The 22,943-nt window shown below is 41.9% G+C and overlaps 1 protein-coding gene across 7 annotated transcripts in view; it reads left to right on the top strand.

Annotated features, from left to right (window-relative positions):
* The window catches only part of TRIM37 (tripartite motif containing 37), a 47,452-nt gene that overhangs the window by 19,909 nt on the left and 4,600 nt on the right, over window positions 1–22,943 (top strand). For all 7 annotated transcript variants that reach the window (XM_065418185.1, XM_065418182.1, XM_065418180.1 and 4 more), the window contains 11 exons: window positions 1,127–1,208; window positions 4,201–4,277; window positions 7,103–7,282; window positions 7,976–8,090; window positions 8,376–8,588; window positions 9,016–9,152; window positions 9,842–9,933; window positions 11,424–11,624; window positions 16,563–16,874; window positions 20,712–20,843; window positions 21,987–22,173. In XM_065418185.1, the coding sequence (XP_065274257.1) occupies window positions 1,127–1,208; window positions 4,201–4,277; window positions 7,103–7,282; window positions 7,976–8,090; window positions 8,376–8,588; window positions 9,016–9,152; window positions 9,842–9,933; window positions 11,424–11,624; window positions 16,563–16,874; window positions 20,712–20,843; window positions 21,987–22,173 (1,728 nt within the window). The remainder of the gene's footprint in view (window positions 1–1,126; window positions 1,209–4,200; window positions 4,278–7,102; window positions 7,283–7,975; window positions 8,091–8,375; window positions 8,589–9,015; window positions 9,153–9,841; window positions 9,934–11,423; window positions 11,625–16,562; window positions 16,875–20,711; window positions 20,844–21,986; window positions 22,174–22,943) is intronic.

The following is a 22,943-nucleotide window of genomic DNA, read 5'->3' as shown; positions in this document are numbered from 1 at the left end:
TTGTCTCATTGTTTCCTTGTTCTCCCCTGTCTGTATCCACCTGTTGTCTCTTGTCTTATACTTAGATTATAAGCTCTTTGTGTCAGGGACCATTTTTTGCTTTGTGTTGCTACAATGCCTAGCACAGTGGGGTCCTAATCTTTGACTAGGGTTCCTAGGTGCTATGGTAACACAAATAATTAACCATTGAGGACAAAGAAATAATACAAAGGTATCTAGACAGGTTGGAAACATGGCTAGTAGAAGATTTAAGGACAATTGCTGCTAATACATTTGTGGGGAAGTGGGGTAGGAGGGCAAACTTAAAACAAACGTTCATTGGGGAAAATGTCGGGGAGAAAGCTGGGAAGCAATAATGGCTGAAAGATATAAGGATGATAGTGGATCTGTACCATAGGAAGGAAAAATAATCATGCACTTTTATCCTGCACGTGCAAAGGCATCACATCATGGATCAGAGAGAGAAATTCCTCTCTATATGGCTCCTGTGTGACTGCACCAGGGTTATGGTTATGAGCATTGCATCACCAGAAAAGCATTGCCTAATGAGTTCAGATAAGAGCACCAAAATGAAGGGGTGGATGCGAATGGGTGGAGGAGATGATTTCTTAAAAGGAAAGATTGAGTTAACTATATGTAGCCTGGTTAGTAGATATCTGAGTAGTGGGGAAAGAACAAAAGTCTACATCTCTGCTGCTTATGCTCTTTATATATTTGGAGTGGAATTATTAGTGTGGTATGATATAACACTAAGTAATGGGATAGTATGTAGAGGAAATTGGGATAAGTATCAGAAGAACTTTGCTAATAATGAGATATATTAGGCAGTGGAATAGCCCCAAGGGATGTTGTGGCAGTCTGACTGCTTGGAAATTTTAAAACTTTTTTTTTTTTTTTAAAAGGATAATAGGGAACGATAGGGCCCATGGAAATAGATTAGATGAAGCAATGGTTCCTTTCCATCTCTAACAGCTGTGATAGCTTCAAAACATGCTACTGAATTTTATGTGGTGCAACAAAATCGATAGTTCTAACATGTAAATGGAATGCTATTTATTCTCTGTCGCCTCCCCACATAGGGGTTTGCTCCATCTCACTGTTGAATATTCATCCCTTCTTTCAACAGCACTTTGCGCCAGCGGGCAGATCCTGTGTACAGTCCACCTCTTCAAGTGTCAGGGCTTTGCTGGCGACTAAAGGTTTATCCAGTGAGTTTGTATACTCTTAAAAATATTTTTCCTAACAAAAATTTATCCACGGGTATAAATACACTAGGTAGCGAGCTAGCTTAGACCCCAGTCGTGCAAACTCTTAAGCACATACGTATCGCTGCTCATGTAGACAGGTAACCTTACTTCAGTCATTTCCTAGCTTTTGAGTATTTGACTTCGCAACTTTAATATTCTTTTAAGGTAGTTTTGTGTGTGCATGTGTGATTTCCTAGTTTTAAAAAAAAAAATGAAACAAATTTCATCAAGTGATGTCATATAGACACCATATGACTTATCAGCAGACCTCTGTCACTGGAGCTAATAGAGTGATTGATGATAATAGTCAGTTGCCATCCCCTATGGAAGGCAGTGTGGCCTAGAGCACTAGACTGGGACTTAGCAGAATCCAGATTTCCTACCAGCTCTGCCACTGGCCTGCTGGGTGACTTTGAGAAGTGACTTCTCTTCTCTGTGTCTGTCTCCCCATCTGTAAAATGGGGATAATGATATTGACCTCCTTTTGTAAAACAATTTGAGACCTACTGATGAAAAATACTTTATAAGAACTAGATACTGTTATGTGGACTACACTAGAGGGGGATGACACACACTTTCCCATTGGATTTCACAGATACTTGCTGACAGAAGAGGAATGGGGAAAATCAGGAAGCTTGGGTTCCATTCCAGGCTCCTAAGAGGAGTGTACTCTAGTGGACAAAGACTTCTGCCAGTCTTCCCCAAGCTTGTCCCCTCTAACCTTTCCCTGTACCAGTCCTGGCTCTGTCTCATTCTTTTTGTGTACCCAGTCCACTGTCTGCTACTTGGGCTTCTCATCTAAGTCCCAGTCTTCTTGCCTAACCAGTCCCAGTTGCCCCCTCTCACTTCTTCATCCAGTCTGTCTCTTCCCAGTGTCTTCATTCTCCCTACTTGGACTCCTTTTCCAATCTGTCTCCCATCCACAACTCCTTCCCTTTCTCTCTTTGCCCAGCGAGTCCTAGGTCTCCTTCTGTACCCCGACTTCTTGTCAGAGCGTCTCTCCAGCTCTTTCACAGTTTCCTTGCCCAGCTCATTCCGGTTTCCCCCCCCAAACTGTTCGTTTTTTCTCTTCCCTCCTCATCCCTCCAGTCTCACCAGGCTCTTTGTCCCAGTCTACTGCTTTCCCTGCCCCTCAGTTAATCTCTTGTCTCCTCTGCATTCAAGTCAGGTGCCTTCTGCCTCCGCTCTACCTTGGTCCAGCAGGGGGGTCATTTAGAGGAGAGGAGACCAGCTCCCTGCTCTCACTTAAAGCCTAGCTCCTCCCTGGCTCAAAGTATCCACCATCAGCAATTGTAGGGGAAGTTGCTCTGTGAGGATGGCACATGTGCAGTCTGAACACTGGGAGCTCTGAGAGGCTCAAGCATGCTTAGTAAAGAAGTTTCTACTGAATGTGTGCAAACTAGTTTTTCAAAGGGGCAGATTTTCACGGGGATGGGAAAAGGCGTATCCCTGACACACAAGCCATGCCTGCCAAATTTCAAGTCTCTGGTCCACAGCATGGGTCACTAGAGCTGTTCAAAGAAAAGGTCTCCTCAATTTAATGTGGTCAAAGCGTGTTTTTTCCTTAACCTAATTCTCAGAAATGACTGAAATTTTCTAGTAAAATTCAGCCTGAGGCAAGTGGAAAACTTCAGCCAAATTGTTAGTTTGGCAAAGTTATAATAAGCAACAGAAAACAGGGTTTTACAGTGAAAAGTATTGTGCAGCCTTAACAGGCGTTGCTACCTGTTGCACCTATAATACGTATGTGCTTAATTGTTTGCAGGATTGGGGCCTAAACTAGTTTACTACTTGTATTTATAACCATACATAGCTGGGTCTGTGTGCGCACCCATCCATTACCTGAAACCGTTTTGGGAAGTTGGGAGGAGGAGAGGGTTTTGTTTTCTGAGAGGAATTTCTCTTGTACAGAGTCTGATATCCATCACTGAAATAGAAGAAATATCCAATGTGAATGACATTTCTTACGAAATCTCATTGAAGCGCAGCATTGAGACCACCGAGACATTGGCTCTGCATGAATGTTGGAACATGAACCACTAAGTTTTGCCTTTCCCCAATCCTCCAGTTTGGTCAGTGCTTTGAGGCAGCTCTGGGTACTATTTAAACTGTGCATGAAGTAAAAAATCTTATAGTTTACTGTTTTGAATACAGCAACAGCTATATCTTAAAGTCAGGGTCAACCCTGTACGTGACATTGTCAAAAGGTATAAAAATGCTATTTTTAAACAATGGTAGGTTATGACACAATGTCAAAATCCAGGGAATTCAAGAGAAGATTAACACTTCATCTTTGGCTTACACCATTGAGGGAGAAGGCTTTGCCATACTACTGATTTTGTTGTAATCTCAGTGCTACTTAACATAACTCTTTAATGAATCTTAGTTAGTTTTCAATATACAGATTAGAAAACACAACTTCATTTTGCTTCAGCCCCCAAAATAAAAGGGTTTTGGAATTCTGCTCTCTAGTATTTCAGATAACTGGATATTTAATATAAAAAGTCCTCATTAAATTTTGTGAGAGAGGAAAAAGGGTTGTAATACTCTCAAGCTTAAAAATCTACCAATCATTTTTATTGCCCTCCTTATTACACACATTTAATATGAAAAATCAGTTCTACAGTATGTAGAAGCACTTGCCAAACTATTTCTGTTTACACTTGTTTGAACTACTGAAATGCAAGAATAGGAATTGTAACTTTCAAGTTTTCTGTTGTGAGATACAGCCTAGCACCCAGATACTACAGTCATATGCACACTTTCTAAATGTGTGTTGATTTCTACTTCAATTCAGGCTATGGTGGCTGTTTTTAGTCATGGTATGGTTTAAGTCCATTTCATATGTTACTGTTCTGACTGAGGCTGTAGGAAATTGTGTATTGGAATTCTGAATTTATTTTCTACAATAACAGATGCTTTTAATAATTTTACCTCCTTATTTCTTTTTAAGGATGGAAATGGAGTTGTGCGTGGTTACTACTTGTCTGTGTTTCTAGAGCTCTCAGCTGGATTGCCAGAAACATCCAAGTAAGGAAATGTCTGTTTACACTTCTTTTATGCCTCTCACCCAAGGAGTTTAAAGAGCTTTACGTAAGTATATTCAACCTCATGACTCTGCTAGGACCTGATCCAAAGCTCACTGAAGCAGATGAAGATTCCTATTGACTTCACCGGGCTTTGGATCAGGCCCCTCGTCCCATTTTACAAGTAGATAAGATGAGGCACAGAGGTTAAGTGGGTCTGCAGAAAGCGACAAACAAGTCAGCAACAGAGCTGTCAATAGAACCCAGGTCTCAACTTCCAGTCCTGTGCTTGGTTAGCTAGAGCACTCTGACTCTAAGGCAAAGAGTTCAGCTGAGAGAAATGCTATAAAATGACCATTGTACAGTACTTTAGCCCTCAGATAAATCAAAATCATGTTATAACTGCCAATATTATAACCTTGCCCCTTACAGTCCACAGTTGCTCCAAAAAGTTATTTATGTGCCTGGCTCCAAAATATGTCTAAATTTCTCAAGACTCTCTTTAGTGTAACAGGACACTTTCTGCAGCATTTAACTTCTCAGAATATTTTCTGGTTCTGTTTAAAACTTAGAATGTAACTGCTGACTGGAGGTATAGAGGCAGTTTTAGCTGCTGGAGGAGCAGGAACTTGTGGGACTGAATCTCTGCTTAAAATTCCTTTGCCTATGAAAGACTGACTTGCCAGGCTTAGAAAGCACAATTTGATAGCTGAGTGACATACTCTGATTGAGGAGAGGAAAGAATTGAAACTAAGTAATGTGCTGGGCCTGCTCTGGATGGATATGTTAATAGTGATTTTGGAAGGGATTTCAGACCGACAACTGAGTGGAGAGCCTTTCAGGTGAGGAAGAGGAGTTCAAGCATAATTTTGGGTTTGAGGTCCTCGAGTCCTAAGGAGAGGATTCTAGGCCTAATTGGAGAGAGGCTTTTCATAAAATGGCGGAGCGGAGCATTCATGCTGGCACGTGAGACTGAAACAAGAGATACTGGCCGATGTTAGCAGACTTTAATAAGCAAAACATAATGCAAGCTTTTAAAAATTCCTTGTCTTCCACACATCCAGAACAATAAGATGCATTACGGGATGGGGCTTGCCTCTTCACATTAAGACCACTTTATAACACTTAGTACTAGAGCAGGGGCGGGCAAACTTTTTGGCCTGAGGGCCGCATTGGGTTTCGGAAATTGTATGGAGGGCCAGTTAGGGGAAGGGGTCGTGGGCCACCCCCAGGACTCCTGCCCCATCCAACCCGCCCCCTGTTCCCTGACTGCCCCTCCGGGACCCCTGCCCCATCCACCCCCTACCCCGCTCCCTGTCCCCTGACCGCTCCCGGAACCCCCACCCCTGACTGCCCCCCCCCACCCCATCCAACCCCTCCTCTCATTCCTGACGGCCCCCCCTGGGACTCCTGCCCCATCCAACCACCCCTTCTCCCTGTCCCCTCACTGCCCCCAGAGCCCCTCACTGCCCTCCACTGCCCCATCCAACCCCTCCTCTCATTCCTGACTGCCCCCTCCCCGGGACCCCTGCCCCCATTCAACCCCCCTGTTCCCCGCCCTCTGACCGCCCCGACCCCTATCCATACCCCCACCCCCTGACCACCCCTCTGAACTCCCCTGCCTTCTATCCAACCCCCACCCGATCCCTGCCCCCTTATCATGCTGCCTGGAGCACCGGTGGCTGGCAGCGCTACAGCCACGCACCGTGCAGAACAGAGCACTGGGTCAGGCCAGGCTCTTCAGCTGCGCTGCCCTGCCCCAGGAGCTCGCAGCCCCGCCACCCGGAGCATTGCGGCGGGGCAAGCTGAGGCTGCAGGGGAGGGGGAACAGCAGGGGAGAGACCGGGGGCTACCCTCCCAGGCCAGGAGCTCAGGGGCCGGGCAGGAGGGTCCCGCGGGCCGTAGTTTGCCCACCTCTGTACTAGAGGCACCCCGCCATCTGCAGTGAAAGTTTAAAGGACACAGTAAATTTGAAAATCCTATTTCAAGCTTGAAGCTACTTATAATTGAAAGACGTTAAGGAGAGAAAAAAAATATTTTCCTCTTTTCAGTTTGATTATGCATTTGACAGCATTTTCTGTAGTCGGTTTGACTGTTTCCTCTGTGTACATGCGGATAGGAGAATTCTCTTCTGTTCCTGAAAATGATTGTAAAACCTTAAAAATTTACATAGGGATTTAAGAGCTGGTAGGGAATCCTGGAGCTATTTTATTTATTTATTTATTTTTTAAATTCATTAGATTTCAAATTGTGTCCCTTCTTAATTCACTTGTTCAATTCTATTTGAGAAGTCTGTCTTCATCTTACAGTCCAGCTACTGTCAATCATATTGCACTTATTTCTCCTGTAGAATAGATTGGCAGATGCACAGAGCTTTGACTTCAGATTTTATCAACCCTGACACAGTTAGCCCTTGGCACCAGCAGCCTTGAGCGACTGCTGTGAAGCTGTAATGCAGAATGCATTAGAGCTTAGCATTGAGAGAAATCCTGATCTGTGGCATTAAACTGCTGTAGTTTATAAATACACAGCAGTCCTTCAGCCTGTCTTAAAAAGTAGCATTTGTTGCCTGTAATCTCAGCCTTATACCTTTCCCTCTTAAAATGTGTATATTACCCAAAAAAGCCATCAACATGCTGTTCACTTTCCACTCTAGATTCTTTTCTTGCTGAATCACCTTTTTAATTGGAAATCCTATTTCTTTTTAAAATATGATGCTTGTAGTAACTTAACTTGACCTGAAACAAACATACCGTATGCATTTTTCTTATACTGAAATCTGGTGATGTTTGTTACTGTTCCAACTAATTTCATTTTGTCCATGTTTAGGTATGAGTACCGTGTGGAGATGGTTCACCAGTCCACCAATGATCCTGCTAAAAATATAATTCGAGAGTTTGCCTCTGACTTTGAAGTTGGAGAATGCTGGGGTTATAACAGATTCTTTCGATTGGACTTGCTTGCCAATGAAGGGTATTTGAACAGACAAAATGACACTGTAATTCTTAGGTAAGAGAGATCATTAGTTGTATCTACAAACCTGTTTTCTGTGGCATTTTTTATAAAAGTGCTATAGTTATTAGCAAAGTAGGAAATAATTAAAATAATTAGATTAATGTAAAAAACATTATGGCATGCTCTGTCATAAAAGGAAAGGATTTTTTGTTCTCATGAGCTTTAAAGGAGTGTGTGTTTAGGAGAGGAGGTGGGAAAGATGTGCATAGATGAAGCAGTCATCTGCAAAAACTACACTTGACACTAATATGTCTGTATTGGGCATGCATAGATAGAGAATTAAAAAATATTTCAGGAAAATTCTGCATGTGTTTTCAAAGGGGATTAATAATGCATTCCATCCCCTTTTGGGTATTGTCATTGAGATTAGTGGAACTCTGGGAAAGGAGGGTGTGGAAGAGTGTTTATAATGGTATTGAAGCTAACTTTGTTAGTGGAAATTTCAGCATTATGGCTAAATATAGCTATCCTGCACTTCTACTTCAAGTTGGGTTTTTAAAATATCACTTGTGGTTTGTCTATTCTGGTATTTCAGAATTCTGTATTATAGAATATCTGGAAAAGTGTACAGGAATTAATTTCCTATCAGGCTTAAGCTTAATATTATCACCTGGTTTTAAGCATTGAATTATTTTAGGTGGGACTTCTCAAGCATTTAAAAAATTTCCATTTTGTGGCATTCTAAAGGTTCCAGGTGCGTTCACCTACCTTCTTCCAAAAGTGTCGGGACCAACACTGGTACATTACTCAGTTGGAAGCTGCTCAGACAAGCTACATCCAACAAATAAACAACCTTAAAGAGGTAAGTGTGAGGTTGGATGTGTATTTTAATGCAAATTCAAACATGGATTTAAATCTTTGATTATAGTGGCCACTGACCAGTAAGTTTGCTTCACTGTCAGGTTTATTTGGATACCCATTGCTATTTTTAGAGTGCTGATGGTGCTGGATTTTGTTTCCAGTTAGTTTCAATGTCTTTCATGTTAATCTGTTTAAATCTGTGAAATGCTGTTGCTTCTTGTAATTTGTTCTTAACAAATTTTCTTTGGCATATACTTACGTGTCTGTTTTTTAAAATATATTTAAGAGACTTGCAATTGAGCTTTCCCGTACCCAAAAATCACGAGGCATGTCACCTCCAGACACTCATCTTAGCCCCCAGAATGATGATGGTCCAGAAACAAGACCAAAGAAATCTGGACCGAATCCTGAAGTACTACTTGAGAGTGTCACCACTCCAGCATTAGCGAGAGATGCCAAGGATGAGGAGGAGGAGAAAATCCAGCATGAAGATTTTAATGTAGGAATTCTCTTCTGTTCCATTTTCAATTTTTATTTCATTTTATAATCCATTGTACTGTTACACGAAAATTATAGAAGCATGTGTGTTGTGTGTTACTTGAACTATTCTCTACAAGTGCAGAACTAGTGGATAATGAGGAGAAAGGATAGAGACTTTTAGGGAGCAGGAAAAAATTGTTTAAGGAGAGAAATTCCAAAGGCATGGTAAGCAAATCAGAGAATCTAGCTATCTAAAATGGTACTGTCAGGCAGGCATTTTATCTACTTGTGTTGCACTTTCAGACCCTCCTCAGCTCCTGGGTGATATTACTGACGTCTGGTTCTGCTTTCTCTGTTTAGAATGTACTGTAGATAAAATATAAAACACCCAAATACTTAAGATAAAATTTCTGCTGTACAGAAATTCTCATGTTTTGTTGCTCCAGTATGAGCTCTCGGATGGTGATCTGGATGTAGACCTTGCTGGAGAAGATGAGGTAAACCACCTAGATGGCAGCAGCTCCTCTGCTAGTTCAACAGCTACTAGTAACACTGAAGAGAATGATATTGATGAAGAGACTATGTGAGTGACTGCAAAAACTTACCCAGAATTGTTATCCTCTTGGCCTAATGTCAGTTCCCATCAGAATGGAATCAACTTACTTTGTATATCACAATGTCTTTGATTGATGTGTGACAGCTCAGAGGCCAAAAGCTGGCCCGGAAATGACACATATAGTAATGTGGTAGAAATACAAGATGCCAGGTCTTCAAGCAATTTTTTACTGGTTTATTTACTGATTTATTTCCAGTGTGTTGGCTTATTCAGTTTAACATGTTGTCCTTGACCAGCAATGTCATGTAAGGCTCTTTTCAAGAGATTAGTTAGCTCTGATCCTACAATAATTTACCACTGTGATACCCTACACAAGTACAAGTGCTGTTTAGAAGTAGAGCACTTAGACTTTAGACTATTTAAATACTGAAAAGTTGAAGGACTATCAGATCCACATATTTAACATACTATTAAAGATACATATTCTTGTAATGAATATGGAAGGCTTGCAGAATCAGGTTCTAAAATTCCACCTCTTGGAAACACGTCAGATTTTAAGACTTCTGGGTTCACAGTCAAGTGGTGATGCATTTTGACTTGTTAGTTCATGCAGTTTGGAAGCTACAAAACTGTAGTGAGACGTTTAGTTTTTCTGTTGTTGACAAACATCGCAATGCCTAATTGGAGCTGATGGTCTGATTTTTCTTCGCACCAAGGTCTGGAGAAAATGATGTGGAATATAATAGTAATATGGAGCTAGAAGAAGGAGATCTCCAGGATGATGCTGCTGCTGCTGGTGGAGCATCAGGTACAGAAAGAAACATTCACAATCAAACTAACAGTAACTTGTCAGGTTTCCTCCCCTGTTCTTTTCAGTGCCACGTCAGAAGCAATATTGAGCTGCATATTCTAGAGGCATTTTCTATTTTTGAAAATGCTGCGTCATGTACTGTACATTAATTATTGCAGTAGAGTGCCAGCTTCCCACTGGTTAGAAAAAAAGGTGGAGGGGCCTTCTATTGAACATCCTTAAGAAAAAATGTCAGTTTGAAGTTTCTCTGGGAGCCTGGATTTTAAGATGTTTCCATTCCAGTAAAAAGTAAACCAGCAAATGTCTTTGCTTCTACTCTACTGCTGTCCCCATGGTTTCTGACCGTTTGACACATTCCTTTAGATTTTGCTACACTGTTATTAGCTAAGTTTTAATTAAATGAGGGGCGTGAAATGTATGAATCTTTAAATATGGAGCAGGAATTAAATTAAAATATAAATAATTAAATGGTACTCCATAAGATCACTTGCAGCATAAAGGTGACTGTAAGTCAAAATCTAACAACACATTTTTACCAGGATTTCTAAAATGACTGAATCTACATTTAAATGCACTCGTGATGCCAGTGCCCACAGATCATACCACATACTGCAGCATAGGTCTGTTGGCAATCTTTAAGGAATGCTGATCTTCATATCCTTGCTCTCTTTTTTTCCCTTTCAGTATAAACCTGTTGTGCCTTAGATCCAGTTTCTGTCATAACACAGGCAAATGTCTGCCTCTCTTCAAAACATTTCTTGTCAGGCATTTGAGAAGCCTGACTAATTTATTTAAGTATGGCATTAATCAGTTAAGAACAGGAGTGGAAATGGGGGTGTAATGTCTGCAGAATACAGTGTTATCTAAGGTTCTCTTCACATGTCATTTTAGTGTATTTGTAAATCTTGATGCAAAGAATGCGTGTAACCCATTCACTTTTAATTGCTTATAGTGCTTTTTCACTCTCAATACTGATAATGCTGGTTTTGGTCACCTGCTTTGGAAGGAAGCTTTATTGGGCTGTCTAATCTAATTTCCCAGATTGGACTCCAGACACAGTGGCTGGGTCTCAGATCTCTTATGGGATTGCTGAACATTTCATAGCTCAAAGTAAGGCTCAATTGAAGATCTCTCTAGATCAGATAAAGAAACTCCTCATTTTTATGTTAGTGTTTTTTTTTTTCTAAATCTGCAAATCAGTAGGAACAGTTAATGTTCTTTGTATTTGATGAAGTCAAATTCTGTTGATTTTCCATTTTTGGGACTGTTAGTTTTTTATCAATGTACTTTGTTTTTCTTCAGTGCTTTTAGAATTCGTACTTCCTTGTAACAAGATTGCTTTTCCTGAGGTTATTTGGAGTGCTTTTAAGATTTGCATCCTTACTATATCAAGGATTTTCAGCTGCTCTTTTGTGAAATAGTGAAACCTAACACATGCAGACAGACATGGTGTATATGTACTTTTCCTATGGTGCTCTCTCTTTCAGGTAGTAGCCATGGCTATGCCAATGCAAGTGGCAGATCTTCAAGGCGGGGAGGAAGTACTTTAGGCTCAGCAGCCAGCAGCAGTTTACTAGACATAGATCCCTTAATTTTAATCCATTTATTGGACCTAAAAGACAGGAATGGGATGGAAAATCTGTGGGGTCTACAGCCACGTCCTCCTGCCTCACTTCTGCAGAACAGAGGTAAATGGTGCATTTAAATACAACTCTTCCATGTATTCCCTTGACATAAAGTTAGATGCACATCAAATCTAAGTAATTCGTTAAAGATTTATTTAAGAACATAAGAATGACCATCCTGGCTCAGAAGAATGGTCCATCTAGCCCAGTATCATGTCTTCCGACAGTGGCCGATGCCAGGTGCTTCAGAGGGAATGAACAGGTAATCATCCCCTGTTGACCATTCCCAGCTTCTAGCAAATAGAGGCTTGGGACACTTTTGCATCCCTGTCCATCCTGACTAATAGCCATCAATGGACCTATCCTCCATGAATTTATCTAGTTCTTTTTTGAACCCTGTTATAATCTTGGCCTGTGGCAACATCCTGTGGCAAAGAGTTCCACACGTTGACTGTGTTGTGTGAAGAAATAATTCCTTTTGTTTGTTTTAAACCTGCTGCCTATTAATTTCATTTGGTGACCCTTCGTTCTTGTTTTATGAGAAGGAGTAAGTAACACTTCCTTATTTACTTTCTCTACATCAGTCATGATTTTATAGACCGCTATCATATCCCCCCTTAGTTGTTTCTTTTCCAAGCTGAAAAGTCCCAGTCTTATTAATCTGTACCTTTTCCCAATTCCAATATATCTTTTTTGAGCTGAGGCAACCATATCTTCATGCAAGATTCAAGATGTGGGCGTACCATGGATTTATACAGAGGCAATATGATATTTTCTGTCTTCTTATCTATCCCTTTCCTAATGAGTCCCAACATTGTTAGCTTTTTTGACAGCCGCTGCTGACTGTGGATGTTTTCAGAGAACTATTCACAATGACTCAGAGTTTCCATTAGCTTTGTCTGCATTGCCCATCATGAAGAGAGACTGGGGAAAGGCCACTGGATTCTGTTGCTGTATTTTCATAATTTCATAGTAGTCACTGTGTGCACCAAACCACAAAGTACTCTTTGGCTTAATAGTTGCTTTCAGACTTAGAACTGCAGATGAGTATTGAGTCAAAAAAAAAATGTGTGGGGGGGTAGGGACAGTGTCTGTCTCTATTTAAAGATAACTTGGGGGGTGGGGGGATGCCTGAAGAGTAGTTCCAACTCCATGCACATCTTGTGTAGCTATCTTGGTATCTGTGAAGAGAGTAATACCTTATTGTTATCTAGTACTTTGCAGTAGTAGATCAGTGCCAGATAAATAATGGATTTCCACCTGGAAGGGATTAAGGTGCAATAGACATAAACAGAACAAAACACAATATACACAGTGTAGGGAATGGCTATTTCATCTTCCAAGCTTTTATCTGTTTGCTGAAAGTGGAGCTACTGAAAGGGTTATGTATGATAGTGGGGAAGCTGTTTCAGACATTTGAGGTGGCATGGAAGAAAGCACATGAGAAAGCAGGCACAGGACACAAGTGGCAAGATCAGGTGGATTGTAAAGCCAGGAAGGAAGTTTAAGAGAAGTTGAGGGTAGTGGTCATGATGGAGGGCTTGAAAAGTGAGGAGAGGGCACTTGAAAAATAGTAGAGGCTGATGCAGAAACTCATGGAGAAAGAAACATGTACAGAATGACTGAAAGGAAGAAAATAGTGGTCAGTTTCTGTGCTGATACTTATTAATTAACTTTGTTAGTATTTTGCATAACATGTATTTGAGTTATAGTATTAGGTTGATGTGCCCTAACCTTAATTTTGTGTGAACCAAAGGAAAGCTAGATAGCAAGCTGTAAATGTAATTCTGTCATAGCTAATTATTGTTGAAGGTCAGATGTTCCTCTCCTTTGTTAGTGAAGAATCAGTAAATTGAATCAAACCTCATAAATAGATTTAGCAGAGTTAATGTTTGTTTGGGGCTAATTGGCCCACAGCCACAATATCTTATTTCAGGTCACTTTGAAACAACCATTTGGTGGCTTAATAGAGCAGAAGAGAAATAATAGTCCATCTGGTACAAATATATGCTCTTTCTCTTGACATGATGATGGCATTTGCACTGTCCAATCTAAAGATAGGAAGTGAATGGTTTGAGTTTTGATGTTAACGTTCAAATTTAGTCTTGTTGTAAAATTCATGCAGTGGCAAGCAGGGTTATTCAGTCAGTTGTTCTTGTTGCATTTCCTACTTCCAGTTGGTCTCTCTGGAAATACAAAATGCAAGTTCAGGGTTAGATCATCCCTCCTGCAGGAAAACTGCATGATGATTCTGCTTAGTTTCTTTGGATTCTTCCATTGCAGTGGTGGCGTACTTTGTACAAGCCCCTGCAAAAAATGTAGGGAGGTTTCACCTCTCCCTCCCCAGTAACACAGCTCTATTGGAGCAGTGCTCTCAGGAGCTCCCCTGCCAGAGGCTGTCCTTAAGGACTCCTCTTAAAGGGATGCTCTCCATTGTAGAGGGGACTCTGCAGGAAAGCCTTTCTAATACATTCCCAGACCTAAAGAAGAACTATGTGTAGCTTGACAGCTTGTACTTTCCACCAACAGAAGGTGATCAGTAGAAGATATTATCTCACCTACCTTCTGTCCCAAGCTATTATAATGTGCTTCCATATTTCCCTCCGGGTTGGTAGGGAAATACTTTGCATCCTTGTGTCCCTGCTCTCACCTCCTTCCATACTACAGGACCCTGACCCTGCCAAACGATCATGAATCCACGGACAGATTCCTCTCAATGTCCTTTCACATGGGCACAGACAGAGATGTATATGGAGCATCCACTGCACTTGCAGATCTGCAGGACATGATCTGCTCCCTAAATGTTTGTGTTCTGTAGATGCAAAAAAAGTGGGAACACTAAAACATCCTTCCAAAGAGGCCTACTTTGTATAGTGACCAAAAATCTCATGAGCTATTAGCTGTCCACTAGCCTCTCTAATCCATTCAGAGTAGGAAATGATGCTGAGGCGGTTAGGGGACAGGTGACCATGTTGATAGTCTTGGTAGAGAGGTCCAGATTTGGATGGACCATAAAAACCAAACTTGGCTTCCTCGTGCCCTCTTGCAAAATGCAGCTGAGGTATATTGGCAGGAGACTCTGTAGGGCAAATCCCTGTTGCTGTCTGTGCCTAGGGTGACCAGATGTCCCGATTTTTATAGGGACAGTCCCGATTTTTGGGTCTTTTTCTTATATAGGCTCCTATTACCCCCCACCCCCTGTCCCGATTTTGCTGTCTGGTCACCCTATCTGTGCCACACCTGTTCTGCAGATAAATAGAGAAAAGCCTTTGGTCTCTGATGTGAGCTCTCTCTGCAAATTTGTTTAATGAAGGAAAGTCTCTCTTCTTAGATTAACAAGATTTTCATAATGATGTAGAGCTTGATCTAGCTTCCAAACTGCAAAGGGTATAAAGACAGTGTGGGGGTAAATAAGTCCTATGCAATGTAGTCTACTTTTAAAAAACAAAAAACAAAAAAAAAACCTGAAGATTGGACAAAAGAAGCAGTTTGAAGTGGCCAGTGAGCTACAGGTGATGCAAGTTTGCGTACTGTCAAGACTCTGCAGGTGCTGTCTAGACTCTGCCTTGACAGAACTAGAGAGACCAGGTGAAGGCATTGAAGAGATGGATGACCTTGCACTGTTGGCAGTATGACCCAGACTGAGGCCTCCACGATAGTGTTGTGGTGGGTAGGGTCTCTGCTTCCTTCAGCCACTTACTGCATTTGGTGTGGTCTTTCTGTTTTGCTGAGATCCTTAAATACCTGATTTTGTTCCTGTACCTTGTTCAATCACCATGTTGGAACAAGGCTTCTTTTATTTCCAGAGCTTGCTAAGTTTTGTCTCCAAGGGACTCAAAAGCCATTGGGGTTATAGCTCTGAGCCAGTTGAATTTGCAATGAGATACTTAGAATTCTGAAAGCGTAACGAATAGAAGATTTCCAAGTTGATCTAACTCTGGCTAATTAACATAAAGGCTCACCTAGATAGTATCTCTTAGAGCTGACCTGGGGCAGCAAGGGACCTAAGAGACTTCCTTTACTTCAGATTCCTCCTCTGAATCGTCAGTTAATGTGAAATGATTATAAAATTATTCTTATATCCAAGAAACGCACTTGCCAGCAAACTGATGAGCAGGTGAACTCAAATTTGTCCAGAGATGTGAAAGGCTCTCCGTCGCCATGACTGGCACACTAAGGGAAAGCAAAGCACCCAGCACGAAATAACCTCTTCCCACTGTTCCCATTGAGGTGGAGAGAGCTGCTGAGAGCAGATGCCCTATGGCACTGTAGCCCAGAGGAAGGGGATGGAGTTTGATTATGTTAGATGAAATGGGATCATTCTGCGTTGGGCACCCATTTCTCTTTCACATATTAGAGTAACTATAGAGAGCACTGTGTACACAACTAGTCTGAAACTTCTTTGAGCGTGTCTGCACTATACAAATTGGTGCTAGCAGTCTTATTCAGGGTGATGAGGGTCCTGATTCAGATTATTGCATGTTGTCTTTTTTTGCCAGTGTGAACAGGAAAACACTCTGCTATTCCCATTTTTTTAGGCAGTCTTAACACTAAAATTGTTCCCTAACACTGTCCTGTTTTCCCATCTGCACTGGCAATAAAAAGTAACATGGATTTCTCCCTGCCCTCAAGGGAAATAGTACTATCATTGATTCTTTGCTCTTATCACATAGGCAGCCTTGTGTCTCTTGCTATTTTAAAGGGATCGTCGGGACAAATCTGATAAAAGGGAAGCATTTAAAAATCTGAAACCAATAGAAATGTTCCAAGATTTTTAAAAGATGTTTATGGAAACAGTTTAACAAACATCCTCTTGTAGTATTTGCAACCAAGACCTTGCAGCAGTTTGCTAGTGCATGGGAACTTGGATGTGAAACTGACATATTCTCTACAAATCCTTACAGTCTTAATAATGAAAGAGTTTAAAGAAAAAAAAAAACTACTGATGGAGGTTACAGACATTTTTAACCTTCGTGTTTGTTTAACCTTTTCCTTGTAAAGCATCATCCTACTCTCTAAAAGACCGAGACCAGCGGAGGCACCAGGCAATGTGGCGTGTGCCACCTGACTTAAAGATGCTGAAGAGACTCAAAACTCAGATGGCTGAAGTTCGAAGCAAAATGTCTGATGTAAAAAACCAGCTGTCAGAAGTAAGAAGCAGCAATGCTGGCTCTTGTGAGGGGCAACCCAGCTTCCTCCCTGGTGATCAGGGGCCTTTGGCTGCCTGTGGAACAGAAAGCTGCAGCAAGTTACAAGAAATAGGAATGGAGTTGCTGACAAAATCATCAATTACAAGCTGTTACATAAAGAGTTGTAAGTGTGGGATGGGGGAGGAGAAGGCTTAAAGCTGTCACTTCTCTAGGTGGCAGTTGTGTAGACGGATATTGTATCTAGGTGTCTGGGAATAATGCTCAGCCTTTTTATAGTTTAAACTTTATAGCTGAGTTTGTTTATAGTAAATATCTTTTGAGAAGCAGAAACATGAAACTCGTGTTTATTGACAGAAATTAAATGGCTTCTCTAGAAACTGGTTCTAATGTTTTCAGCAAGCGCATTATAGTTATTAATAATATTCCAGAATGTGATAAGAATCTTTGAAGCCCACTGCAGATGTTATTTACCTAATTTCACGTTGACCTTATGGGTAGGTAGCATGAAGTTTAATCCTCTGTAAAGACAATTTTTGGTGGCAAAGGTTACCTGCAGACTATATGCAGATCACCTCTAAACTTTCTCAAGTTTGTTACTAAAATGTGACCGACCTTGCAAAAATCCAAGCCGGAAAAAAAAAAAATCTCAGAGAGCTCCAGAGAGTGAGTAATTTCTTCTCATCACATGAGAATCTTTTTCTTCGAGTGTGTCTCAGTGTGAATCCCATAGTAGGTGCTTGTGTGTGAGATGGGAGTCTTTTGAATAGCAGTGTCACACACACGTCCCCTGTGCCTCTTTATGCTCCCATACAAAGTCCTAAAGGCCAGGGCAGCCACAACTCTCCCTCAGTTCCCTCTTATTGCTCATGGCAGCAAGATGGAACCTAACCACTATCTGACCTGGTAGTTCTTAGCTCCGACTAAAGTTCTCAAAATGCTTCATAAATCTTCAGAACTCTTCTGATCTACTGGTATACGAACTTTGTGAACACCTTTGACCCATCTGGATTGAATACTGACTGCCAGACACTTCTGTACGCTCCCTTGGTGTACAAGGATTTGAAACCTGTGGGCTTCAAGCTTGCACATTCTGTGATGGACTAATTCTTTTGAAAGATGGACATAGCAGGTGCCTCTTGTGTTTAGGAGAGTCACATATACTGAGTAGATGTTCGGTGTGCATATTTTTGATCACAAGAATGTATAAGTCACATGGCCTGGGGTTGAAACTTCATCTCCTGGAGCAATCTATGAAGGCCTCTTCAGATCCTGAGGAGATGGCACCAGAGTCCCGACAGCGGACAAACAGACTTCATCAAGCAGCCATCTAGCAGACAAACAACTCCAAAGACCAGTGCAGAGAAGATGACACCAAGAAAAGACCTGGCATCAGCACCAATGCCCCCAGCACTGAAGCAGACTCCACCTGTGTTGCAGATGTTGGCACTAAAGCAGACACAGTGACACTGAAGTCTGGTACTGAAGTCCAGCACCAAGAGGGGCCATTCTAGACAGGAGCAGAGACTCCACACAGTGCTCAGAGCCTTCCTACAAAGATAGACCACATAAAGTTTCTGGGGACAAATCCACAAAGTCCTGCACGGCTCTGAGGGCTGATGAGCAGCCTGTGGCACAAAGGAAAACTTCTCCAGCACCAACTCAAGATTGGGTGTCGTGTCGCACCGCTCAGCAATGATGCCTATAGTGGATGAGCTAGGTCTGTAACCATTATTGAGGCACCTGCTGGTACCGGTACAGACCCTGGTACCAGGAGCGCCATCCACATTTCTCTGTACTGCCCATATAGGTGGTCTATTCCTCCTCTCCATCACCAATGCATACGTTCCCAATGTCCTTAAGCAGAGAGCCCTCTCCTCTACAATCTGTGATCAATATCCCAAAGAGGCCTGCCTGCGCTCCCTACAGGACCTAACTACTATCCCAAAGGAACGGCATTGGACTAGCCAATATCAATATGGGGGGAGGGATAGCTCAGTGGCTTGAGCATTGGCCTGCTAAACCCAGGGTTGTGAGCTCAATCCTTGAGGGGGCCACTTAGGGATCTGGGGCAAAATCAGTACTTGGTCCTGCTAATGAAGGCAGGGGGCTGGACTCTATGACCTTTCAAGGTCCCTTCCAGTTCTAGGAGATAGGATATCTCCATTCATTCATTCATTCATCAAGCTAGCCAGCGATATCCCCATGACATGCCACCATCACCTTGTTGGGCTCACTGGGGGTTGCCATATCAGTGTGCTAGGAGCATGCTGGAGAGCAGAAGTGATCGCTTCCCCATCACCTTTCTGCCAGACCACAGGGAGGGCCATCAAGAATAACCAGATCTGGGGGCTGAGGAACACCAATGTCTTGCTTTACCACCAAAAGACTTCTCATCCTTGTTGCCTGCTGAAGTGGTGTCTTCAGCGTAACTTCCAGTTTTCCAGGAGCTCCTTCTGAGAATTTCAGACCCTCTAGGGAGGGCTGCATTGGAGAAATGTCGTAAGTTTTGATATTTTTGACAACTGTGAGTCCATTCAGAATTGCTCTTCCCATAAATGAGGGACAGCTTGACCTAGCTAAAGCCTTGTGGCAGATGCTGGCCCCTGTACCAGGTAGAGAAGCAGTATTAGGATCCTTAAGCAGGTTTTGAGTTCTTTATGCCCACCCCAATCCAGGTTCCTTGGTTGAAGATCTAATTTATACTTGGGATTTTATCTTTGAGCCACTGTCAGATTGTTCAATACATCATACCCTTAAGTTGGTTTTCTTGGTAGCTATCACCTCTGCATGCAGGGTCAGTGCACTCCAAGCCCTTACTCCTGGACCTCCTTATGCATCCTTTTATAGAGAGAAGGTGATTCTGAATTCATCCGTAATGTGGTTTGGGAGTTTCATCTAAATCCATCAATTAACCTACCAGTTTTCTTCCTGAAACCATTCAGCACAAAGTGAGAGAAAGATTGGTACTTTGGATTTTTCCAGAGCATTACTCTATTACATTGATAAGACTAAAGTTTTCAGATGTTCTCTCCCCCTTTTCATGACTGTAGCTGGCTTGTCAAAAGGTTCTCTGAGTGGATCCCACTCTGCAACTCCACCTGTTATCAACTACTAGCACACGTCTCCCTTCAGTTGTCAAGTTACGCTCCATCAGGACACAGGCAGCCTGTCATCAGCCTGCTTCAGAAATGTGCCTGAATCTGAATCTGTAAAGCAGTGATGTGGAGCCAACCCACTGACTTTCGCTGAAGATTGCACCCTTTCTATGGCAGCAAAGTCTGGTGCTAAGTTTGGGAGAGCAGTACATCAATCCTTTTTACCAATGCAGCTGATGCTTCTTGCTCCCACCATCAAAGGAGAGTACAGCTTGTCAGTCACCTACAGTGGGATCAGCACTGACACATACTTGAAGAAGAGAGAACAATTTCTTACTCTGTAGTAACTGTGTTTTTTTGAGATGCTGTAGTTAGTGTGAATCCCATGACCTACCCTCTGTCTCTGCTTTTGAAGTCCTCAGCTAGCATGGGCTTTAAATTGTGAGGGACCTGAGGGAGGGTTGGGGGACTACTCCGCCTTCTACGCGCTCACACCAGGAACACAAGGAGACTTGGGCCGCATGTGTGGCCTCAACAGCCATTGCTATTGAAAAGACTCCGATCTCGTGCTCACGTACAGTGGGTTCTCACTAACAATCCCATCTCGAAGAATTAAAGTAACCATTCCTGATCTGGTCTCAGGAGCATTATTGATTAAGCGAGTGGCTTCTTCCCAACATACCTTCACAACAGGAATAATATATAATGAAAACCTTGAAGGCGTTTGAGAGATTCGGAGAGAGGGGGACAATATGGTGGCCTCAAGAATAAAGGGGAAGAGAATGTCTAGTGCCGTTGCATCAGTTAGTTCCACTTCAGGCCAACATAAAGATGGGATGATGCAGAGAATTGACTGGATGCCTAGGCAGTACATTCACACGCCTTTCGATTAAATATCTTTGTAGTCACAAGTAAGAAAAGTCATTCGCCCAAAGCTACTCGTTCTGGAGCAGCAGGGAGCCTGTCTCTTCGAAGAGCAATGGACTGTGGAGACAATAATCTTCGCTCAAAGGGAGACTGTCAGACTTCCTCTGAAGGTAAACCTGAAATGTGGGAGTGCTTTAAATATGTTTTGGAATGCATCAGGGAAGAAGCTTTTTAACAGCATATCCTTGCTCATAAAGTTCCCGTCTTTGATTAAACTTTGTACGTAAACCAGATACTATTTCCCCTAAACATGATTAACATTATTGCACCAATACAGACCTTTGAGAACCCATTACACCATCTTACTAAGCCTTTGTGTCTAGCGTTCATGCTCAGTGTTCCTGGGACTTCCATTTTCTAACAGTAACCTGCCTATCTTAAATAGTTTTAATACCCTAAATTGGTGTTTGTAGTATTTTGTATTTAATTACTACATTTACAAGCAAGTTACTGCTGTAAATTACCAGCCAGGATTTAAATTCTGGGTTCTGTTTTTTCTAAAGGAAATACAAGAAAATTCTGCTTAAGTCCTTGTGAGACTTACTCCTGCACCATGTGGTAATAGATTTGGACATTATGGCCACCAGGAAAACTCTTACACTTTTTAGTGCAGCTCTACCAGTGATAGCAACAGTGAAAACTGTAATGCAGCAGTTCTCAAATTGAGAATTGCAAATGGATTTGGGGGCAGGGGGTTATGGTTCATGCTAATGGGAGTGGGATCCCAGGGAGAGGTCCCAGAACAGAAAGAGATTGAGAACTGCTGCTCTCGTGTATGCACATGGGAGCAAAATCATCTGTACCCTGAACTGTACAGTTTTCACCATTGCTATCTCCAGAGGTGCTGCACCAGTGCAGAGAAACACCTCTATATTTTCCCTATGTAGACCAGCCCCATAGATGGATCTATCTCTGTTAAAAAAACAGATATTTATTTTTCTGTATTAGTGCACCTGCGGAATTGCTGACATATGGGAAACTAATTTTCATAGTTCACACAAATCCAAAAGGTTAATCTATACTGTACTGGGAAATCTTGTAAGTGCTTTTCTGAACCTGTGCTACCAGAAGTGGAAGCTGGAGGTGGCTTTTCTGAACCTGTGCTACCAGAAGTGGAAGCTGGAGGTGAGAGGATATATGTTTCTGGAAGGTACACATTAAGTGATCCTAATGGCAAACGCTGCTCAGATGGTGACTTGAAAAATTTGAAATGTTTCATAAGAGCCAATTATCTTCACCTTTTCTCTTCTTAGGTTGCATAGGAAGCTCAAAGTCGGGCAGTAGGCATGGCTCTCCCAGGTCCCTGACTAATGGTAATGCTCCCGATGCACTGCCTAAGCCAGAGGAAAGGGAGTGTGAAGGCTCAGATTCTGATGTGGGCGTTTCTGCTTTAAATGGCTTAACAACTATGGAGAAGACAAGAAAAGCTACCGCTCTGGGGTAAGTGCTTTTCTCGCTGAATTATAAATGGAACATTCAAAACTGCTCAAATCGAGCCTTTTATGTATCCAGGAACGTAAATTACTTTGAAGTCATTCACATTTTTCTGCTACTCCCTTTGGACATCCAGCTTTGGCCCATAAGTGAGTTGTATGTCCTCATTTTTCTATTTATAGAACTTTTGAGGGTCATAACAGCTCATTTTAACTAAAGCTGAAGCATCAGTAGCTGTAGTCTGGCCATTTAGATTTGCCCATTTAGACTTGCAAGTTAGACTTTTGTCCGTTTTTCTAATATTTCCTACTTTAATGTTCTATCCACCAGGATTTTACATCTGGTTTCCTTATATCGGAGAGGATATTTCACTGAGAATCCACCTTTCCTTTCTTTTCCTCACTTCTGATTTTTCTGTGCTTCTCCAAATACAATTTATAGTTACACAACATGTATAGTAGTAGTTTTGAAGTATGCGATCAGGTTTTTCTAAATAGCAAGCCAATGAATGGTGGGGTGGGCTGTCTCTTGGTTCTTTTGTGCAAACAGACCGTTATGTTGAATTCTATGCTTGCTTTCTGTCATTGATGCTAGGCAATAGTATGAAAGGGTAGCTTTAAGAAAACTTAAATGTACGTGCTGTGTAGAGGTACAAACTCCAGGTGCTGAATGTGACATAGCATTGTGGGTCAGGGGAGGATGCGTTCTTTGGAGAGCATCAGTTATGTACTTTCAGATCTCAAAATGGAACCCTGTAAATATTCCAAATAACTTCC

Source organism: Emys orbicularis, chromosome 17, assembly GCF_028017835.1.
Source record: "Emys orbicularis isolate rEmyOrb1 chromosome 17, rEmyOrb1.hap1, whole genome shotgun sequence".
Lineage (NCBI taxonomy): Eukaryota > Metazoa > Chordata > Testudines > Emydidae > Emys > Emys orbicularis.
Note: the sequence above shows the minus strand (reverse complement) of the source record. Positions and strands in the feature narration are given on the sequence as shown.